Here is a 19,616-nt window from a genome sequence, read left to right on the forward strand (position 1 = left end):
AGCATGTAGTCGCTCATGTGTGCCAGGCTGCCCAGAGGTAAGGACAAGCTGTCCTCTGTGGGAGGCGTATCGTCATCGTCCTGCGTTTCCCCCCAGCCACGCACCAGTGATGGGCCCGAGCTGCGTTGGGTGCCACCCCGCTGTGAACATGCTTCATCCTCATCCTCCTCCACCTCCTCCTCATTTTCGTCCTCCTCGTCCTCCAGTAGTGGGCCCTGTCTGGCCACATTTGTACCTGGCCTCTGCTGTTGCAAAAAACCTCCCTCTGAGTCACTTCGAAGAGACTGGCCTGAAAGTGCTAAAAATGACCCCTCTTCCTCCTCCTCCTCCTCCTGGGCCACCTCCTCTTCCATCATCGCCCTAAGTGTTTTCTCAAGGAGACATAGAAGTGGTATTGTAACGCTGATAACGGCGTCATCGCCACTGGCCATGTTGGTGGAGTACTCGAAACAGCGCAGCAGGGCACACAGGTCTCGCATGGAGGCCCAGTCATTGGTGGTGAAGTGGTGCTGTTCCGCAGTGCGACTGACCCGTGCGTGCTGCAGCTGAAACTCCACTATGGCCTGCTGCTGCTCGCACAGTCTGTCCAGCATATGCAAGGTGGAGTTCCACCTGGTGGGTACGTCGCATATGAGGCGGTAAGCGGGAAGGCTGAAGTTACGCTGTAGCGCAGACAGGCGAGCAGCGGCAGGATGAGAACGCCGGAAGCGTGCACAGACGGCCCGCACTTTATGCAGCAGCTCTGACATGTCGGGGTAGTTGTGAATGAACTTCTGCACCACCAAATTCAGCACATGCACCAGGCAAGGGATGTGCGTCAAACCGGCTAGTCCCAGAGCTGCAACGAGATTTCGCCCATTATCGCACACCACCAGGCCGGGCTTGAGGCTCACCGGCAGCAACCACTTGTTGGTCTGTTGTTCTATACCCCGCCACAACTCCTGTGCGGTGTGGGGCCTGTCCCCCAAACATATGAGTTTCAGAATGGCCTGCTGATGTTTACCCCGGGCTGTGCTGAAGTTGGTGGTGAAGGTGTGTGGCTGACTGGATGAGCAGGTGGGAGAAGAGGAGGAGGAAGCCGAGTAGGAGGAGGAGGCAACAGGAGGCAAAGAATGTTGCCCTGCGATCCTTGGCGGCGGAAGGACGTGCGCCAAACAGCTCTTCGCCTGGGGCCCAGCCGCCACTACATTTACCCAGTGTCCAGTTAGGGAGATATAGCGTCCCTGGCCGTGCTTACTGGTCCACGTATCTGTGGTTAGGTGGACCTTGCCACAGATGGCGTTCCGCAGTGCACACTTGATTTTATCGGATACTTGGTTGTGCAGGGAAGGCACGGCTCTCTTGGAGAAGTAGTGGCGGCTGGGAACAACATACTGTGGGACAGCAAGCGACATGAGCTGTTTGAAGCTGTCTGTGTCCACCAGCCTGAATGACAGCATTTCATAGGCCAGTAGTTTAGAAATGCTGGCATTCAGGGCCAGGGATCGAGGGTGGCTAGGTGGGTATTTACGCTTTCTCTCAAATGTTTGTGAGATGGAGAGCTGAACGCTGCCGTGTGGCATGGTTGAGATGCTTGGTGACAGAGGTGGTGGTGGTGTTGGTGGTACATCCTCTGTTTGCTGGGCGACAGGTGCCAACGTTCCTCCAGAGGCGGAGGAAGAGGCCGAGGAGGCAGCAGCAGAAGAGGTAGCAGGGGGAGCCTGAGTGAGTTCCTTGTTTTTAAGGTGTTTACTCCACTGCAGTTCATGCTTTGCATGCAGGTGCCTGGTCATGCAGGTTGTGCTAAGGTTCAGAACGTTAATGCCTCGCTTCAGGCTCTGATGGCACAGCGTGCAAACCACTCGGGTCTTGTCGTCAGCACATTGTTTGAAGAACTGCCACGCCAGGGAACTCCTTGAAGCTGCCTTTGGGGTGCTGGGTCCCAGATGGCGGTGGCCAATAGCAGACGGACTCTCTTGGCGGCGGGTGTTCTGCTTTTGCCCACTGCTCCCTCTTTTGCTACGCTGTTGGCTCGGTCTCACCACTGCCTCTTCCTCCGAATTCTGAAAGTCAGTGGCACGACCTTCATTCCATGTGGGGTCTAGGACCTCATCGTCCCCTGTATCGTCTTCCACCCAGTCTTCCTCCCTGACCTCCTGTTCAGTCTGCACACTGCAGAAAGACGCAGCAGTTGGCACCTGTGTTTCGTCATCATCAGAGACGTGCTGAGGTGGTATTCCCATGTCCTCATCATTAGGAAACATAAGTGGTTGTGCGTTAGTGCATTCTATCTCTTCCACCCCTGGGGAAGGGCTAGGTGGATGCCCTTGGGAAACCCTGCCAGCAGAGTCTTCAAACAGCATAAGAGACTGCTGCATAACTTTAGGCTCAGACAGTTTCCCTGATATGCATGGGGATGATGTGACAGACTGATGGGCTTGGTTTTCATGCGCCATCTGTGCGCTTTCTGCAGAAGACTGGGTGGGAGATAATGTGAACGTGCTGGATCCACTGTCGGCCACCCAATTGACCAATGCCTGTACCTGCTCAGGCCTTACCATCCTTAGAACGGCATTGGGCCCCACCAAATATCGCTGTAAATTCTGCTGGCTACTGGGACCTGAGGTAGTTGGTTCACTAGGACGTGTGGCTGTGGCAGAATGGCCATGTCCTCTCCCAGCACCAGAGGGTCCACTAACACCACCACGACCATGTCCGCGTCCGCGTCCCTTACTAGATGTTTTGCTCATTGTTACCGTTCACCACAATAAGAAAAAAATTATTTGGCCCAATGTATTGAATTCAAATTCAGGCCTTTTTTACAGCCACCTAACACTATCTGGCTATCTATTTAGGTACCGTATTACACTAATACAGGCACAACAGTAACGACAGATTTAGCTGAATATAAATTGTAGGCCTAGTATTTAGGCGCTGGATGACAGGTATCCCTTTTACGGACAGAATTAAACTTGGAAATGCACGGTAGCGTGTGAAGTTATTGAGGATGACCCTATCCGCACCATCAATCTAATATACCCTTTTATGGATAGATTTAAAGTTGGCCTGATACAGCAGAAACCACTGATTTAGGGAATTGCTAAGTTGGGAATTGTATTCAACCCAGAACAAAAACTGTGCTTTGGCAGACACTAAATAAATTGACCAGCCTCAGCAATAAACACAGATTTAGCTGAATATAAATTTTAGGCCTATTATTTAGGCGCTGGGTGACAGGTATACGTTTACGGACAGAATTATTTAAACTTGGAAATGCACGGTAGCGTGTGAAGTTATTGAGGATGACACTATCCGCACCTTAAATCTAATATACCCTTTTACGGATCAATTTAAACTTGGCCTGATACAGCAGAAAAAAAATATTTAGGGGATTGCTAAATTGGGAATTGTATTCAACCCAGAACAAAAACTGTGCTTTGGCAGACAGTAAATAAATTGACCAGCCTCAGCAATAAACACAGATTTAGCTGAATATAAATTTTAGGCCTATTATTTAGGCGCTGGGTGACAGGTATACGTTTACGGACAGAATTATTTAAACTTGGAAATGCACGGTAGCGTGTGAAGTTATTGAGGATGACACTATCCGCACCTTAAATCTAATATACCCTTTTATGGATCAATTTAAACTTTGCCTGATACAGCAGAATAACAATATTTAGGGGATTGCTAAGTTGTGAATTGTATTCAACCCAGAACAAAAACTGTGCTTCGGCAGACAGCAGACAGTATTACAATTGGCTAGCCACAGCTGAAACACCAGATTTAGGGTAATGCTATTTTGGCCAATTGTATTTTACCCCTCAATAAAATAGCAAGCACAGCCAAGCCCCTGATGTAGGATATAGCAAAAAAATAACCACACTATTGATGGTTAAATGGACTTGGTGGCAGCTTGTGCTGGCGCACCACAAGGCACAAAATGGCCGCCGATCACCCAAGAAAAAAGTGACATAAAAAACGCTCTGGGCAGCCTAAAAACAGTGAGCAATTAAATAGCAGCAGTTCAATGATCCACAGCTATAGATCGATCACTGAATTAAGTGTTTTTGCAGAGTTAATCACTGTCTAATCTCGCCCTAACAGCAGCTGCAACCTCCCCCTACACTGATCATAGCAGAGTGACGTGCGGCGCTACAAGACTCCAGCTTAAATGGAGGCTGGGTCACATGCTGCACTGGCCAATCACAGCCATGCCAATAGTAGGCATGGCTGTGATGGCCTCTTGGGGCAAGTAGTATGATGCTTGTTGATTGGCTGCTTTGCAGCCTTTCAAAAAGCGCCAAGAAAGCGCCGAACACCGAACCCGAACTTTTACGAAGATGTTCGGGTCCGTGTCACGGACACCCCAAAATTCGGTACGAACCCGAACTATACAGTTCAGGTTCGCTCATCCCTAGTCACAACCATTTATTGTGGAAGTTGACACATCAGAGGTAGGGGTTGGAGCAGTCTTGTCGCAGGGTTCTTCTCCTAGCAAATGGTGCCCTTGTGCTTTTTTCTCTAAAAACTCTCTTCTGCCAAAAGAAATTATGATGTAGGTAATAGAGAGTTGTTGGCCATTAAATTGGCTTTTGAAGAGTGGTGTCATTGGTTGGAAGGACGATTAATCCCGTTATGGCAGTTACTGATCACAAAAATCTGGCCTACCTACAGTCGGCTAAATGTCTGAACCCAAGGCAGGCTAGATGGTCGTTGTTTTTTACTAGATTTAATTTCATTGTCACTTATCGTCAAGGCGGATGCCTAGTCGCGTAGCTTTCCCGGGGAGGGGGGGGTGATTCGGAGGATCCTGCTCCAATATTGACTGATGGGGTGGTTGTATCCACCCTTTATCCTGAACTTGTGGCAGAGGTGTTGGAGGCCCAGGGAGAGACACACGATTCATGTCCTTCAGGGAAGTTGTTTGTCCCTTCAGAACTACGACACAAAGTGTTTAAGGAACATCACGATACAGTTCTTTTGGGAAACTCTGGGAGCAGATCCACTGTGGATCTCATTTCTCAAAGATTTTGGTGGCCAGGGTTACGTAAATGTGTTGAGGGCTCTTCCCTTGTCTATCCCATCCCGACCCTGAACTCATTTGTCCATGGACTTTATCACAGATTTGCCTAATTTTCCTGGGAAAACTGTGATTCTGGTGGTTGTTGACCGCTTCAGCAAGATGGCGCACTTTATACCATTATCAGGTTATCACAAGGAATGAGAGAAAAGAACTCTACCGGCACTGCTACATGTGCCTATGCAGTCACTGGAGCACATAAAACACTTGGATCCCGAACCTTCACGGTGGGGAGGCAATGTGGTAGTTATGCATAAGACATATTATATGCAAGAGGCCTATAAACAACTTAGGGCTCTTTCACACTTGCGTTGTCCGGATCCGGCGTGTACTCCACTTGCCGGAATTACACACCGGATCCGGAAAAACGCAAGTGTACTGAAAGCATTTGAAGACGGATCCGTCTTCAAAATGAGTTCAGTGTTACTATGGCACCCAGGACGCTATTAAAGTCCTGGTTGCCATAGTAGGAGCGGGGAGCGGTATACTTACAGTCCGTGCGGCTCCCCGGGCGCTCCAGAATGACGTCAGATGCACATGGATGACGTGTCCATGCGATCACGTGATCCATGCGCTTGGGGCGCCCTGACGTCACTCTGGAGCGCCCGGGGAGCCGCACGGACGGTAAGTATACTGCTCCCCCGCTCCCCGCTACACTTTTTCCATGGCTTTAGCATCCCGGCAGCCATGGTAACCATTCAGAAAAAGCTAAATGTCGGATGCAGCAATGCGCCAAAACGACGTTTAGCTTAAGGCCGGATCCGGATCAATGCCTTTCAATGGGCATTAATTTCGGATCCGGCCTTGCGGCAAGTCTTCAGGATTTTTGGCCGGAGCAAAAAGCGCAGCATGCTGCAGTATTTTCTCCGGCCAAAAAACGTTCCGTTCTGGAACTGAAGACATCCTGATCGGATTTCACTCCATTCAGAATGCTTTGGGATAATCCTGATCAGGATTCTTCCGGCATAGAGCCCCGACGACGGAACTCTATGCCGGAAGAAAAGAACGCAGGTGTGAAAGAGCCCTTAGGGATATCAATACCTATGCTCCCCTTACCTCAGACCCCACTTCCAAGTATCAACAGCAACTTAAAACATTATTGTGGAAGTATGTTGACAGAGGTTTTCAAACTAAGCGCATGGCCGAAAAGCTCTATCCCCAGTTCCCTATTAAACCTGTGTGGTATATAGTACCCAAGATCCATAAATCGCTGGTGAACCCACCTGGGCGCCCCATAGTGTCAGGGAACGGTTCTCTGACCGAACCCCTGTCCCAATATCTGGATTGGATGTTGCGCCCAGTGTTAAAGGGGGTCCCTTCCTATTTGGAAGATACCACCGATTTTTTGAAGGCTTTGAAGGATGTACAATGGCAGGACGGCTTTTATTTGGCCGCGGTAGATGTGGAGAGTCTATACACCAGGATTCCACAGGAACTGGGGATACAGACTATTAGGGACATCCTGCGCAGAATTAATAAAAGTGACGAATATGTTGATTTCATCACAGAATCCCTCTTATTCATACTGACACATAATGCTTTTACTTTTAATCAGAAATGGTTCAAACAATTGTCAGGCACAGCAATGGGGACACCTGTCTCATGCACCCTTGCTAATTTATTTTTAGCTATTTTTGAAGAGAGGTATATCTACACCGTCCAGAATCCATTCATTCGATATATCAAGGTTTTCCTTCGATATATCGATGATATATTCATTGTCTGGACAGGTGATCAACATATGTTTAGTGCATTCGTGGAATATTTGAATCAAGCCAACAATATGAATATGCGGTTCACCAGCACAATCAGTGCAGAGGAACTGGATTCTCTTGATGTCAAGGTGAGGGTTAAGGATGGTCAGCTAAACCCCACTATTTATAGAAAAGTCACATCCACGAATGCACTACTACATTACAAAAGTTACCACCCACCCCACATAAAAACCGCCATTCCTTACAGCCAATTCATGCGCCTTGCTAGAATTGTGAAAAATGACACTGAGTTTAAAGAGCAATGTGGAGACATGAAGAGACGATTTTTACAGAGGGTTACCCGGAGAAGATAGTAGACAACGCATATGTGAAGTGCTTGCACAAGAGGGAGGTTCTGGGCAGGGACATCCACACAAAAAAGAAAAAGAGGAGACAACAAAATAATGATGGCGAGCGTAAAGCGATGTTCACATTCGACTTTTCCCCAATGGCTTCCACTATCAAAACAGTGATCTTGAATAATGGCAGCCATGGTAGACAATCAGTGATCCCTGGCAGCCATGGTAGACAATCCTCCCATATTGTCAGTTTCCGCAGAAGTAAAACTATAGGGGATGCCGTTGTCAGGAGCAACCTCCCCCGTCCAGTTGATAACTGGCTGGGCATGAGTGCTCCCAGAGGAAACGTCGCATGTGGACACTGCTCTATGTGCGCACATGTATACAAACAGAAGTATCTGCAGCTGGGACATGTAGGACATGTAGTTAAACAATTCATACACTGTAAGACCCAATATGTTGTGTATGCGATTTTGTGCCCATGCGGGAGATTTTACATTGGAAAGACACACAGGTGCCTATATGTACGTTTTAGGGAACACAAAAAATCTATTACCAGAAATGGAGCAACTACATTAATTGAGCATATACATAATAAACATGCAGGGAACAGTGAAATTTTGAAATGTGCGGGCATTGAAGTTGTCCACACCCCCATGAGAGGGGGGGACAGAAAACGCATTCTCCTGCAGAGAGAAGCTGCATGGATAATCAAAACCCAAGCCATGGGCCCTCTAGGGTTAAATGACAAGAATGACTTAGCTGTTTTCATTTGATTGGTTTTAGCACACATGTTTTTTATATCACTTTAATTGTAACCAGTGACGTGCATGAGATGAGGGTATTTCTTGCCCCCTCCTCCTTCACGTCACAGGAGGCTTGACAAAGCGCAACACAGCGCGAAACAGCTGTAGCCTGTTCATTCACCTGTGTCCTGTCCGCGTCCACGATGTGTATCTGAAAAATAAACTGCAAACGGCAACTTTGTGACCAGTGGTGAGTGCCGCGGTGCTTTCTTCTTCATGCTATCATTATCAGGTTTACCTAATGCCAAAACTCTCACTCAAGTGTTTGTCGATAACATCGTGAAACTACACGGCATTCCCTCTGATGTGGTGTCTGATAGAGGGACTCAATTTGTTTCCAGATTCTAGAAGGCATTCTGTATTCGTCTAGGGGTCCAATTGTCCTTCTCTTCGGCCTTTCATCCTCAGTTGAACGGTCAGACTGAGCGCACTAACCAGAATCTGGAGACGCGTGGTCAGACCACGTAATTGTTTCGATTGTAGAAGAAGAAACCGTTTGGAGCAGAGACCCGCCAACTAGGAACATATCTATCCTAGAGTAGGTAAGGATGTGAGTGAAAAGTGAAGTCCTTTTCAGATCCATGCTGTATACGCCAGATATCATATACTTGTTGTCTGTGGATTAATTACGCTAGTGTATCAGTGCACCAGTGGGATGTAGAGGTAGTATCCCATGTTGCATCTGGGATTATATTAAAGTCCCCACAAACTATCATGTTTCCCTGTTTGACCTTATTTACTTTTTGAAACACCCGATTAAGAAAGTGCACTTGTCTACGGTTTGGGCGATATAATGTAACCAGTGTGTATTTGACGTTGTATGATATATCTCCCTCTGGGGTTGGTGGTAAGGGAAATCAGGGAGAAGGCTACGGTGTTCCTAATGGCTAGTAGTACTCCCCTTTGTTTTTTCTCATAATGTGCTTGGTATATCTGAGTATTGAGGGTGCTTATATCTGTGTGTGTCTTGTTGTGTAATGTGTGTTTCCTGTGCACAGAATATGTCTGATTTCAAAGATAGCGCCTCTTTCCACATTATGTTTGCAAGGGCTATTAGGTCCCTTAACGTTGTCCCTTCAATGGTTTGGAGTTTATGGTATGTCTCTGTAAATCGCCTCTCACTCTCTCTTTTTGTTTGATGCCCCAATTTAATAAAGACACCCCGAATAAATGTCTTGTGGGCATTCCAGAGGGTAGTGTGTTTAGATACCATGCCAGAATTCAGTTGAAAATATTCTGTCATAGCTTTGTAGAGTTCCTCTTTATAGGAAGTGTGTGCCATGAAAAAGGCATTAATCCGTCACAAAGATGGAGCATGGTGAGAGTGGGTTTCGGTAATGGTCATAGTGATAGCAGCATGATCAGACCACGTAATTGTTTCGATTGTAGAAGAGGAAACGGTTTGGAGCAGAGACCCGCCAACTAGGAACATATATATCCTATAGTAGGTAAGGATGTGAGTGAAAAGTGAAGTCCTTTTCAGATCCATGCTGTATACGCCAGATATCATATACTTGTTGTCTGTGGATTAATTGTGTATCAGTGCACCAGTGGGATGTAGAGGTAGTATCCCATGTTGCGTCTGGGATTGTATTAAAGTCCCCACAAATTATCATGATTCCCTGTTTGACCTTATTTACTTTTTGAAACACCCGATTAAGAAAGTGCACTTGTCTACGATTTGGGGCATATAATGTAACCAGTGTGTATTTGACGTTGTATGATATATCTCCCTCTGGGGTTGGTGGAAAGGGAAATCTGGGAGAACGTTACGGTGTTCCTAATGGCTAGTAGTACTCCCCTTTGTTTTTTCTCATAATGTGCTTGGTATATCTGTGAGTATGGAGGGTGCTTATATCTGTGTGCGTCTCGTTGTGTAATGTGTGTTTCCTGTGTACAGAATTTATCTGATTTCAAAGATAGCGCCAATTTCCACATTACGTTTGTAAGGGCTATTAAGTCCCTTAACGTTGAAAGAGGTTATCTTAATCACCATTTTTTAATTCCAATAGCTGTACTGTATAGGTGACACTATAAAGAAGTGTTGTGAAGAGGGGATATCGGAGAGACCGAGAGGGTCGTCCATATGAGTTAGAAATCACGTCTGGAGGAGAGGAGGGGATTGAGTCCTAAAAAAAAGAAAAGAAAAAACATAAAACCAATATAAATCAATGTGTAAACAGTGCAGTAGGTTCCACGTGTTGGGTGGAACATAACAGTGGGTGTCTTCTGCAAGGAAGACGCTATGCCACAGGTGGGCAAAAAAGGAAAAAGTAACACAAACGCAGTCCAGCACCGACAACAGCATAACTATATATTTCTCAAGGTGACCAGGTTTCTACTCGTCTTGAAGAACTTCATTTAGAAGACGACCTCTTCCACTCTGATCTCACTTTTGGTTGGCGGAACAGGTGGTAACGAGACAGATTGGTTTACTGTAATGTTCCATCCTGTGAAAAATCGAATTCCATCTCGCACCAAGAAGATCACAAATGTGGTATTATCGCAAGTGATGATAATTTTCACAGGGAATCCCCAGAAATAGGGGATCCATATTATGCTCCCGCAGCGTGGCAGTTATTGGTAGAAGTTGTCTTCTTAGTTTTAGAGTGGTTGCTGAGAGATCGCGAAGATCTTGATAGATTGGTAGGGAGAAGGTAGATCTTTGATCTTGCGGGCTGCGTTCATGGTTCATTCTTTGACGTGGTAATAATGCACTCTAGCTAAGACATTCCGGGGCGTAGTTTCTGGTATATGTTTCGGGCGAGCTACCCTAAGCGCCCTGTCGAGAGTAAGGTCCAAAGGAGTACTGCCAGGCAATACAAGCAGGAGTAATTTTTGCAAGTAAGGGGTCAGTTCTTGTTGGGTAACTTTTTCGGGGATGCCCCTGAACTTTATATTATTTCTGTGAGAGTGATCCTCCAAGTCCACTACTTTGGCTCTCAATGATGTAACTTCATCTTCTAAGGCCTGGTGAGTGTCAATAGGTTGATTGTGAGAGCCTGAAAATTCTCCCATTTTAGTTTATATATAGGTCACTCAGAGATCTAGGTCAGCAACAGTTGATTGCAGAGGGGATATCAGTTGAGTAATGCCATGCTGAAGTGAACAGCTGAACGCTAACAACAGTTCTTTAAGTAAAGAGCCGGAGGCAGGAGCATCTGATGTGTAAATAGAAGCAAAGCAATCAGATAGTGGTATTTGTCTTTGTATATCAAGCCCAGGAGAGTCGCTTACCTCTCGGTCGTGTTCCTGTGCCTGCATGCGCTGCCTTTGCTTCACAGGGCTCGTGGAGGGGGACGCCCAAGATGGCACTGATGCGTGCCATCTTGGGTCATAGGTATCCTGCGGTCATATTTTGACTTTGACAGGTATCACCCACTGGTGTACCTGCACTTTAGCTTGGAGGTCTGTTGGGGTCATTCACCGGTGTTTTGTCCGACTGACCATTGACCTATGCTTATATTATATGGATTGACCTGTTGCAAACCCCCCTTTTTCTACCATCTATTGCTAGTAATACAAGCCTCATCCATAGTCTTGTTATTACTCATTTCTCCCCTGAAGAGTTCACTCACGGAATGAAACGTGACACGTCGGGAGTACCCACATAGGGTTTATTAGGGATTCCGCCCCCACAGGGTCAGGTATCCGGACGGGGACGCCCCTTGCGGGGCAAGTTCCTCGTATAGATAGGTAGGGCGTAATAGCCCCTGTCCCTCATATAGGGCCTTCTAGGGCTTTCTTAGCCCTGTTTCTCAACAACATACAGGGGTGAATACGCTTGGCACCTTCCAGCATGGCGATCGACTATTACAGGTCCACCTCCACCCCCAGCAACGACTGAGAGAACCCTTGGTCCACTTCTACACTCGGGTGAGAACGTCCCTGTATATTTTTGTTCACCATACTGTGTATGTTTAGTCTAGGCCCTCCGGGCTGTTGTATGTTTGTTTGTTACAGAGGTCCATCCTCTAGCGTCCTTCTATTTTAGAATTACCTATATTAAATGTTAAGTTTTACCCCTCTGTCCCCTAGGGGATTAGTACCTCTGCCATATCATTTTTGGGAGTAATTAGGCCTGGTCGTCGAACTCGGTCTTCACTGTTCTTCTACAAACATTAATGACCTAAACTTAGGAGAGTTCTTCAATATCAGATTGGTGGGGGTCAGTCACCTGACACTCTCACCAATCGGCTCCATTCTTTGTGTAGTGGCCGTGCCAGTGTACTGCAGCTCAGCTTCCATTCAAACCCACAGGTCATCAATATCTGAAGCCCTGGAAACCCCTTTATCTTGTAACAGTTCATGAATTTACTAATTTAACTGAATGATATTCCAGTCTGGATGGCTGTGTCTTTCTGTAATCTATTATTTTTACTAGATCATTGTAAAACCTAATGGCAGTCCAGAATGGAAAGAAAGAAAATATGGAATATTACATGATTTTTTTTAATATTTTTTTTGAAGAATTGAAGGCTGCTGTGGAGGAAGTGCTGCCTGAATTGATAAAAGATGGGATACTGGTCTTTTACTTGAGCGGAGAATCACCCACGGAAGGTGTTCAAAGTTTACTTGACAAAATAGAAGCTGCTTCAGAAGACCCCATTCCTGAATATTATAGAGTGGCCATTAAAGACAATACTCCAACTCTATATATTTACACATCTGGGACTACAGGTAAGTCACTTTCTTCTATAGAGGAATAAATGAGCCTTTTCATGACTTTACTACTGCATTAGGAATATATGTGGATGAAATGTATTACATATGAATATATATATTATAAAACCTCATTATAAATGTGTATGCAGTGATCTCTCCCTTACTGATAGCTGTAGGTAACCTCTATGGCTACAGTAGTTCAATGCAGATCTGCTTTCCATCACAGACCACACGTGAGTCCATAGTAGGTACACCACTGCTTACTGCTGATGTCCTCATGTGAAAGGTATTTTGAAAGAAACTGAACACATTTACACCTTCAGAGTCATCCCCCTATTTTCTTTTAGCCTTATAATATATATCTATATATATATATATATATATATATATACACACTCACCTAAAGAATTATTAGGAACACCATACTAATACGGTGTTGGACCCCCTTTTGCCTTCTGAACTGCCTTAATTCTACGTGGGTTGAAAATGGATAAATATACGACTGGCACTCGCTATGTAGGTCACACCCACAGTATTTAATCACAATAAAATATCACACTATAAAATGTTTATCACACTATTAAGATATAACCATTTCCGGAATAATATTATCACACATAAAAAATATCCCATAAAAGTATATAAAATACAATAAGCAATACACTGGTAATGAAGTCCTATATATGGGGTAAGGTCATCTATATATAAAATGTCCAATAGGTGAAGATCCTTTCAGCTGAATATAGTTGTGCTGCCCATGTCCCGCTTTTGTGGCCTATATGGTCAGCAAATTAATATTTGAACAATGTCCCTTTAAATATGATATGTATCCAGACGGTGGGTCTGTTTGGAATACAATGTCCACATTAGTTTGCAGTCCGGTCCTTATGGAGCGAGAGCGCCTCTTTCAAACTTATGAAAATATTATTAGCAGCAATGTAACCTGGTGCTCTGTGTTGGGGGGGGGGGGGGGGATCGCTTACCGGTATGTGTTGATGCCCGGCAGTCCAGTTGTCCCGCTCTCCTCTTTCCACCGCACGGCTATAGCTGTTTCCCGGCGTCCTCGCTCTCTGGTATGTGTCACGTGATCTCTGCAGAGATATCGCGAGGTTTAGTGTCTTTATTCCGGTATTCAGGTGAGATTATACTCACAGCAAGAGAAATATAGAAAAATGGAGCGCTCCAAGTTTTAAGATGTCCCAATCATATCCGGATCCTCTAATCAAAGCAGGGATATAACGCCAGACGCGTTTCGGGGACTTCACTCCCTTTCCTCAGTGGCTGGATCCCTGCTAAAGCGTCACATCCTTTTATACCGTCACAGGTCCTCTTCAAAATCTGGACTGGAATATCTAGTTTCATCTTTGCGGTATTGATGCGTTTTTCATGCGTTTTTTGGGCAACACATGCGTTTTTTATATATTTGCTTCATCTTGTTGTAATTAATACAGGTGATAAAGGAAAAATTGCTACCAGGTTGCTTTCCATTAAAAATAAGAAAATTATATAAAAATTTATAAAAAGTATCCCAATAAAATTAATGATATCTATCACAAGAGGTAAAGTATACTACAGTCTTATGTAGGGTCCATATTCATAAAAAAACTTATTAGTGGAACTATAATATCGACATAGGCTTCATAAAACTCTATATTTTCAGAGTAGTATAAATGAGTTGCAGGTAAGAATGGGGAAGTGGGCCTGTCACCAAGGGGGGGTCACAGTACCAATAAACGGCCAGACATGTGATCCCCCATTGGATGAAAGGCACACCACCCTAACTCATAGGAAGCCAAAAAAAGCTCCGCATTTAGGCCTGCTGGAATCATACTTCCAAAATCGTAAATCTGTTTAGATTTCGCTCTTGACATCCGCTCAATGTGGTTCCCACCTCTCCAATGTTTGTCAATCCTCTCCAGAGCTACAAAAGTCAGCCCTGTGGGATCTTGTCCGTGAACCTCTTTAAAGTGCCTTGAGAGTGAGTGTTTTAAATATCCTTTCTTAATGTTAGAAATGTGTTCGGATATTCTCACTCTCAAGGCTCTTTTCGTTCGCCCAATGTATTGTCTGGAGCACGGACATTGGACGAGGTAGACCACACTGGTTGAGTTGCACGTGAGAAAATGATCTATCTCCCACATAAAAGAATTTTGGGTCGAAAGTACTTTCTTGGTGTTTCTTGGAGCTTTAGTTGTTTTACAACAAATGCACTGACCACATCTACGTGGCATTGGTTCCACAAGGTGCTGATAGCATTCTTTAGAAATGTTGGCCCATATTGATAGGATAGCATCTTGCAGTTGATGGAGATTTGAGGGATGCACATCCAGGGCACAAAGCTCCTGTTCCACCACATCCCAAAGATGCTCTATTGGGTTGAGATCTGGTGACTGTGGGGGCCATTTTAGTACAGTGAACTCATTGTCATGTTCAAGAAACCAATTTGAAATGATTGGAGCTTTGTGACATGGTGCATTATCCTGCTGGAAGTAGCCATCAGAGGATAGATACATGTTCTCATTCTGTTTACGCCAAATTCGGACTCTACCATTTGAATGTCTCAACAGAAATCGAGACTCATCAGACCAGGCAACATTTTTCCACTCTTCAACAGTCCAATTTTGGTGAGCTCGTGCAAATTGTAGCCTCTTTTTCCTATTTGTAGTGGAGATGAGTGGTACCCGGTGGGGTCTTCTGCTGTTGTAGCCCATCCGCCTCAAGGTTGTGCGTGTTGTGGCTTCACAAATGCTTTGCTGCATACCTCGGTTGTAACGAGTGGTTATTTCAGTCAACGTTGCTCTTCTATCAGCTTGAATCAGTCGGTCCATTCTCCTCTGACCTCTAGCATCCACAAGGCATTTTTGCCCACAGGACTGCCACATACTGGATGTTTTTCCCTTTTCACACCATTCTTTGTAAACCCTAGAAATGGTTGTGCGTGAAAATCCCAGTAACTGAGCAGATTGTGAAATACTCAGACCGGCCTGTCTGCACCAACAACCATGCCACGCTCAAAATTGCTTAAATCACCTTTCTTTCCCATTCTGACATTCAGTTTGGAGTTCAGGAAATTGTCTTGACCAGGACCACCCCCCTAAATGCATTGAAGCAACTGCCATGTGATTGGTTGACTAGATAATTGCATTAATGAGAAATAGAACAGGTGTTCCTAATAATTCTTTAGGTGAGTGTATGTGTGTGTGTGTATATATATATATATATATATATATATATAGTAGGGATTTGCTCTGGTAGGCAGGGTAAGCGGACGCAATACAGAGGCAAGACCACGGTTGAAAAGCGAAAGTTCAGTGTTTATTCACACAAAAAGGCAGAAAAGAAAAACAATACTTTGCAGGGTCCTGGTGTTAATTCACACAGCAAGACTCCATAGAACGAAACATGTCACCTGGCAGTTCACAGCAGGCTTTAGGGCTACTGACTCCCAGCAGGCGGCTCTCATGCGGCTCTCAGCCTTGCAGCATGGCGGAACTCCTCAGCTCTCAAACACAGACCTTCCACAGCTCCACTATCACCTGGAGGATCATTCCACACCCAGCTGAGCTTCTGGCTGGGTTTTTAAATCCCAGCCCAAAAACTGGCCTGGAACGTGGGGAACAGCCACCCACCCTGCTCTTTGGCTGCTCCCAATAAGAACCGTCCCGGATCGGCTTTACAGTCACACTAAGTAAAACCGTGTCAGCGAGCACTAGCTGCCGCTGACACACAAAATTACCGGTTATTGTCTCACTGAGGCCAGGAACCTCGGTGACACGTACCTTCCATCAATGACGGACCCCTGCGCCTTCCTACTATATATATATATATATATATATATATATATATATATTACAGCACAGACCAAAAGTTTGGACACACCTTCTCATTCAAAGAGTTTTCTTTATTTTCATGACTATGATGGCATCAAAACTATGAATTAACACATGTGGAATTATATACATAACAAACAAGTGTGAAACAACTGAAAATATGTCATATTCTAGGTTCTTCAAAGTAGCCACCTTTTGCTTTGATTACTGCTTTGCACACTCTTGGCATTCTCTTGATGAGCTTCAAGAGGTAGTCCCCTGAAATGGTCTTCCAACAATCTTGAAGGAGTTCCCAGAGATGCTTAGCTCTTGTTGGCCCTTTTGCCTTCACTCTGCGGTCCAGCTCACCCCAAACCATCTCGATTGGGTTCAGGTTCGGTGACTGTGGAGGCCAGGTCATCTGGCACAGCACCCCATCACTCTCCTTCATGGTCAAATAGCCCTTACTTTCAAAGTTTTCCCAATTTTTCGGCTGACTGACTGACCTTCATTTCTTAAAGTAATGATGGCCACTCGTTTTTCTTACTTAGCTGCTTTTTTCTTGCCATAATACAAATTCTAACAGTCTATTCAGTAGGACTATCAGCTGTGTATCCACCTGACTTCTCCTCAACGCAACTGATGGTCCCAACCCCATTTATAAGGCAAGAAATCCCACTTATTAAACCTGACAGGGCACACCTGTGAAGTGAAAACCATTTCAGGGGACTACCTCTTGAAGCTCATCAAGAGAATGCCAAGAGTGTGCAAAGCAGTAATCAAAGCAAAAGGTGGCTACTTTGAAGAACCTAGAATATGACATATTTTCATTTGTTTCACACTTGTTTGTTATGTATATAATTCCACATGTGTTAATTCATAGTTTTGATGCCTTCAGTGTGAATCTACAATTTTCATAGTCATGAAAATAAAGAAAACTCTTTGAATGAGAAGGTGTGTCCAAACTTTTGGTCTGTACTGTATATAGTTAAATATGATGATGATGTGACAATGTAATAATTTAAATGGTATGGATTGTGAAGGTTATATTTCATGCTGATATATCTGTATAGTATCTATTTATATATATATACAGAAAGAAGGACCATGAGATGCATGGTCCAAGGATAGTCAGTCATTGGACAACATTATAAGGCATATAGCAATCTCATGAGTATTATATCACTCTGCTATGGAGGGCCTGGGGTCTCACCATATGGTAAAAGGCACTGGAATGTTACCATATATGCAATTAGTATTAGTTTTAGGAAAGTGGGACAAAGGTGAAAGGATATAGGATCTGACATTGGAGGATGTTAAGGGGGTATGGAAACAGGAGAACTCAAGGATGAAGCCATAACTGAGTCGGGGGCATTGAAGTATGGGAGGACAAGACATTAAAGAGGACCTTTCATCTGTTTAGCCCTAGTCTAATTAGGGTCTTACCTTATAGGGCGGCCTCCACCGATCTCATCGCACTTCCGCCCGGCAGTGTGTTCAGTGACATCACCGGCTCTGATGGGCGGGCTTTAGCTCTGCCCTAGCCGTTTTACTGGCTAGGGCAGCACTAAATCCCGCCCATCAGTGCCGGTCACCTGGCTTCCTGACAGCCCCATGGAGAGCCCCGGTACGTCACTGGATCTCCAAAAAATGCCTTTGCCCTGCGTGATTTAGCGCAGGGCAAAGGAGAGCATCGGAGCATGAACTGCTCTGATGCTCAAGTCAGGGGGGCTGCCGGGGTGAAAATGGAGGTATGTCCGGGTTCAGCTCTAAACTCGGACAACCCCTTTAACAGACTGTTACTAGGGCTTGTCTGTCTTCCTTTTAATATAAACAGAAGACAGAATGGCTGTCTTCCACACTGCATTCCTGCATTAGGCTTCAGAGTGAAGAGGCATGTCTCTCATGTCTCTGATTGGCTGGCAGGAAGCTGCTGGCTACAGCAAGTGTGAATGGGAAGTGAGGGAAAGCAGTTTTGGCCTCAGAGAACTGGCAGAGGAGCCATCTTGAGAAGGTCCTTATATTGTAAATGTTTAAACAGTCGTAACTAAGGGAAAAACTAAAGGAAAACAGTGGTATGTGAAGAAACGAAAGATTGCTTTATGCATAATGTTGCTGCAGCAAAAAATTTTTTTTATGAAAACATGACCGTTACCCTTTAACGCATGACGTACCGGTACGGAATGTTTCCTGAGTCCTTAAGGACCCATGACGTACCGGTATGTCATGAGTTTAAAATGAGATTGCGGTGCTGCGGGTGTTAATCCGAACAGGATACCGGCTGAAATCATTCAGCCGGCATCCTGTCACAACGCCGGGGGGGTCAATTCAGACCTGCGGTTTGCTGCGCTTTCTGTCGATTCTGATCCCCGCGGTCCCTGACCTCGGGGATCAAACTTTAAAATGCCCCATATAATGTTTTTTTCACCCCCCCCTGCACCCCTGAATGCTTTTATGGCGGCGGGTGGTGCAGGGGTAGTGGTGCAGGGGGTGGTGGTGCGGACGGTGCGGGAGGCGGGCGGTGCGGCAGGTGGGATCGCGATCCCCCCGCGATCCCCATAATCATTGGTGGGCAGTGGGTATACCAGGGTGTCAGCACATTGCTGACACCCTGGTATAAACGGCTGACATCTGTGATGTAATGTCAGCCGTTTAACCCTTTCCATACCGCGGTCCGTACAGACCGCTGTATGGAAAAAGTTAACAGTAAGTTAACAGTAAGAGGGGGCTCCCTCCCTCTCCCATCGGGGGGCTGCTGTGCCTTTGCAGCCCCCCGACAGGATGGGGTGACGGAGGGAGGGAGCCCTCCTCCTTACCCTTCCCCGTCTGCGCAGTTGTGGCCACAGCTGAGCAGACGGGGAAGGTTCCCATGGCAACAGGATGCCTTTTCAGGCATCCTGCTGTCCATGGTGCTGAACAGATCTGTGCTAAAGGCATAGATCTGTTCAGACAAAGTGTAAGTAAAATACAGTACAGTACACTATATATTGTATTGTACTGTATTATACAGACATCAGACCCACTGGATCTTCAAGAACAAAGTGGGTCTGGGTCAAAAAAAAGTAAAAAAAAAGTGAAAAAAGTTAAGATTAAAAAAAAAACATTTATCACTGAATAAAAATTAAAAAAATAAAATACACTACACATATTAGGTATCTCCGTGTCCGTAACGACCTGATCTATAAAATGGTCATGTTACTTTCCCCGCATGGTGAACGCCA

The 19,616-nt window shown here is 45.3% G+C and overlaps 1 protein-coding gene across 4 annotated transcripts in view; it reads left to right on the forward strand.

Moving 5' to 3' along the window:
• The window catches only part of LOC120985703 (very long-chain acyl-CoA synthetase-like), a 235,797-nt gene that overhangs the window by 162,628 nt on the left and 53,553 nt on the right, over positions 1-19,616 (forward strand). For all 4 annotated transcript variants that reach the window (XM_040413797.1, XM_040413799.1, XM_040413800.1 and 1 more), the window contains one exon: positions 12,392-12,601. In XM_040413797.1, the coding sequence (XP_040269731.1) occupies positions 12,392-12,601 (210 nt within the window). The remainder of the gene's footprint in view (positions 1-12,391; positions 12,602-19,616) is intronic.

This window comes from Bufo bufo, chromosome 1 (assembly GCF_905171765.1).
Source record: "Bufo bufo chromosome 1, aBufBuf1.1, whole genome shotgun sequence".
Lineage (NCBI taxonomy): Eukaryota > Metazoa > Chordata > Amphibia > Anura > Bufonidae > Bufo > Bufo bufo.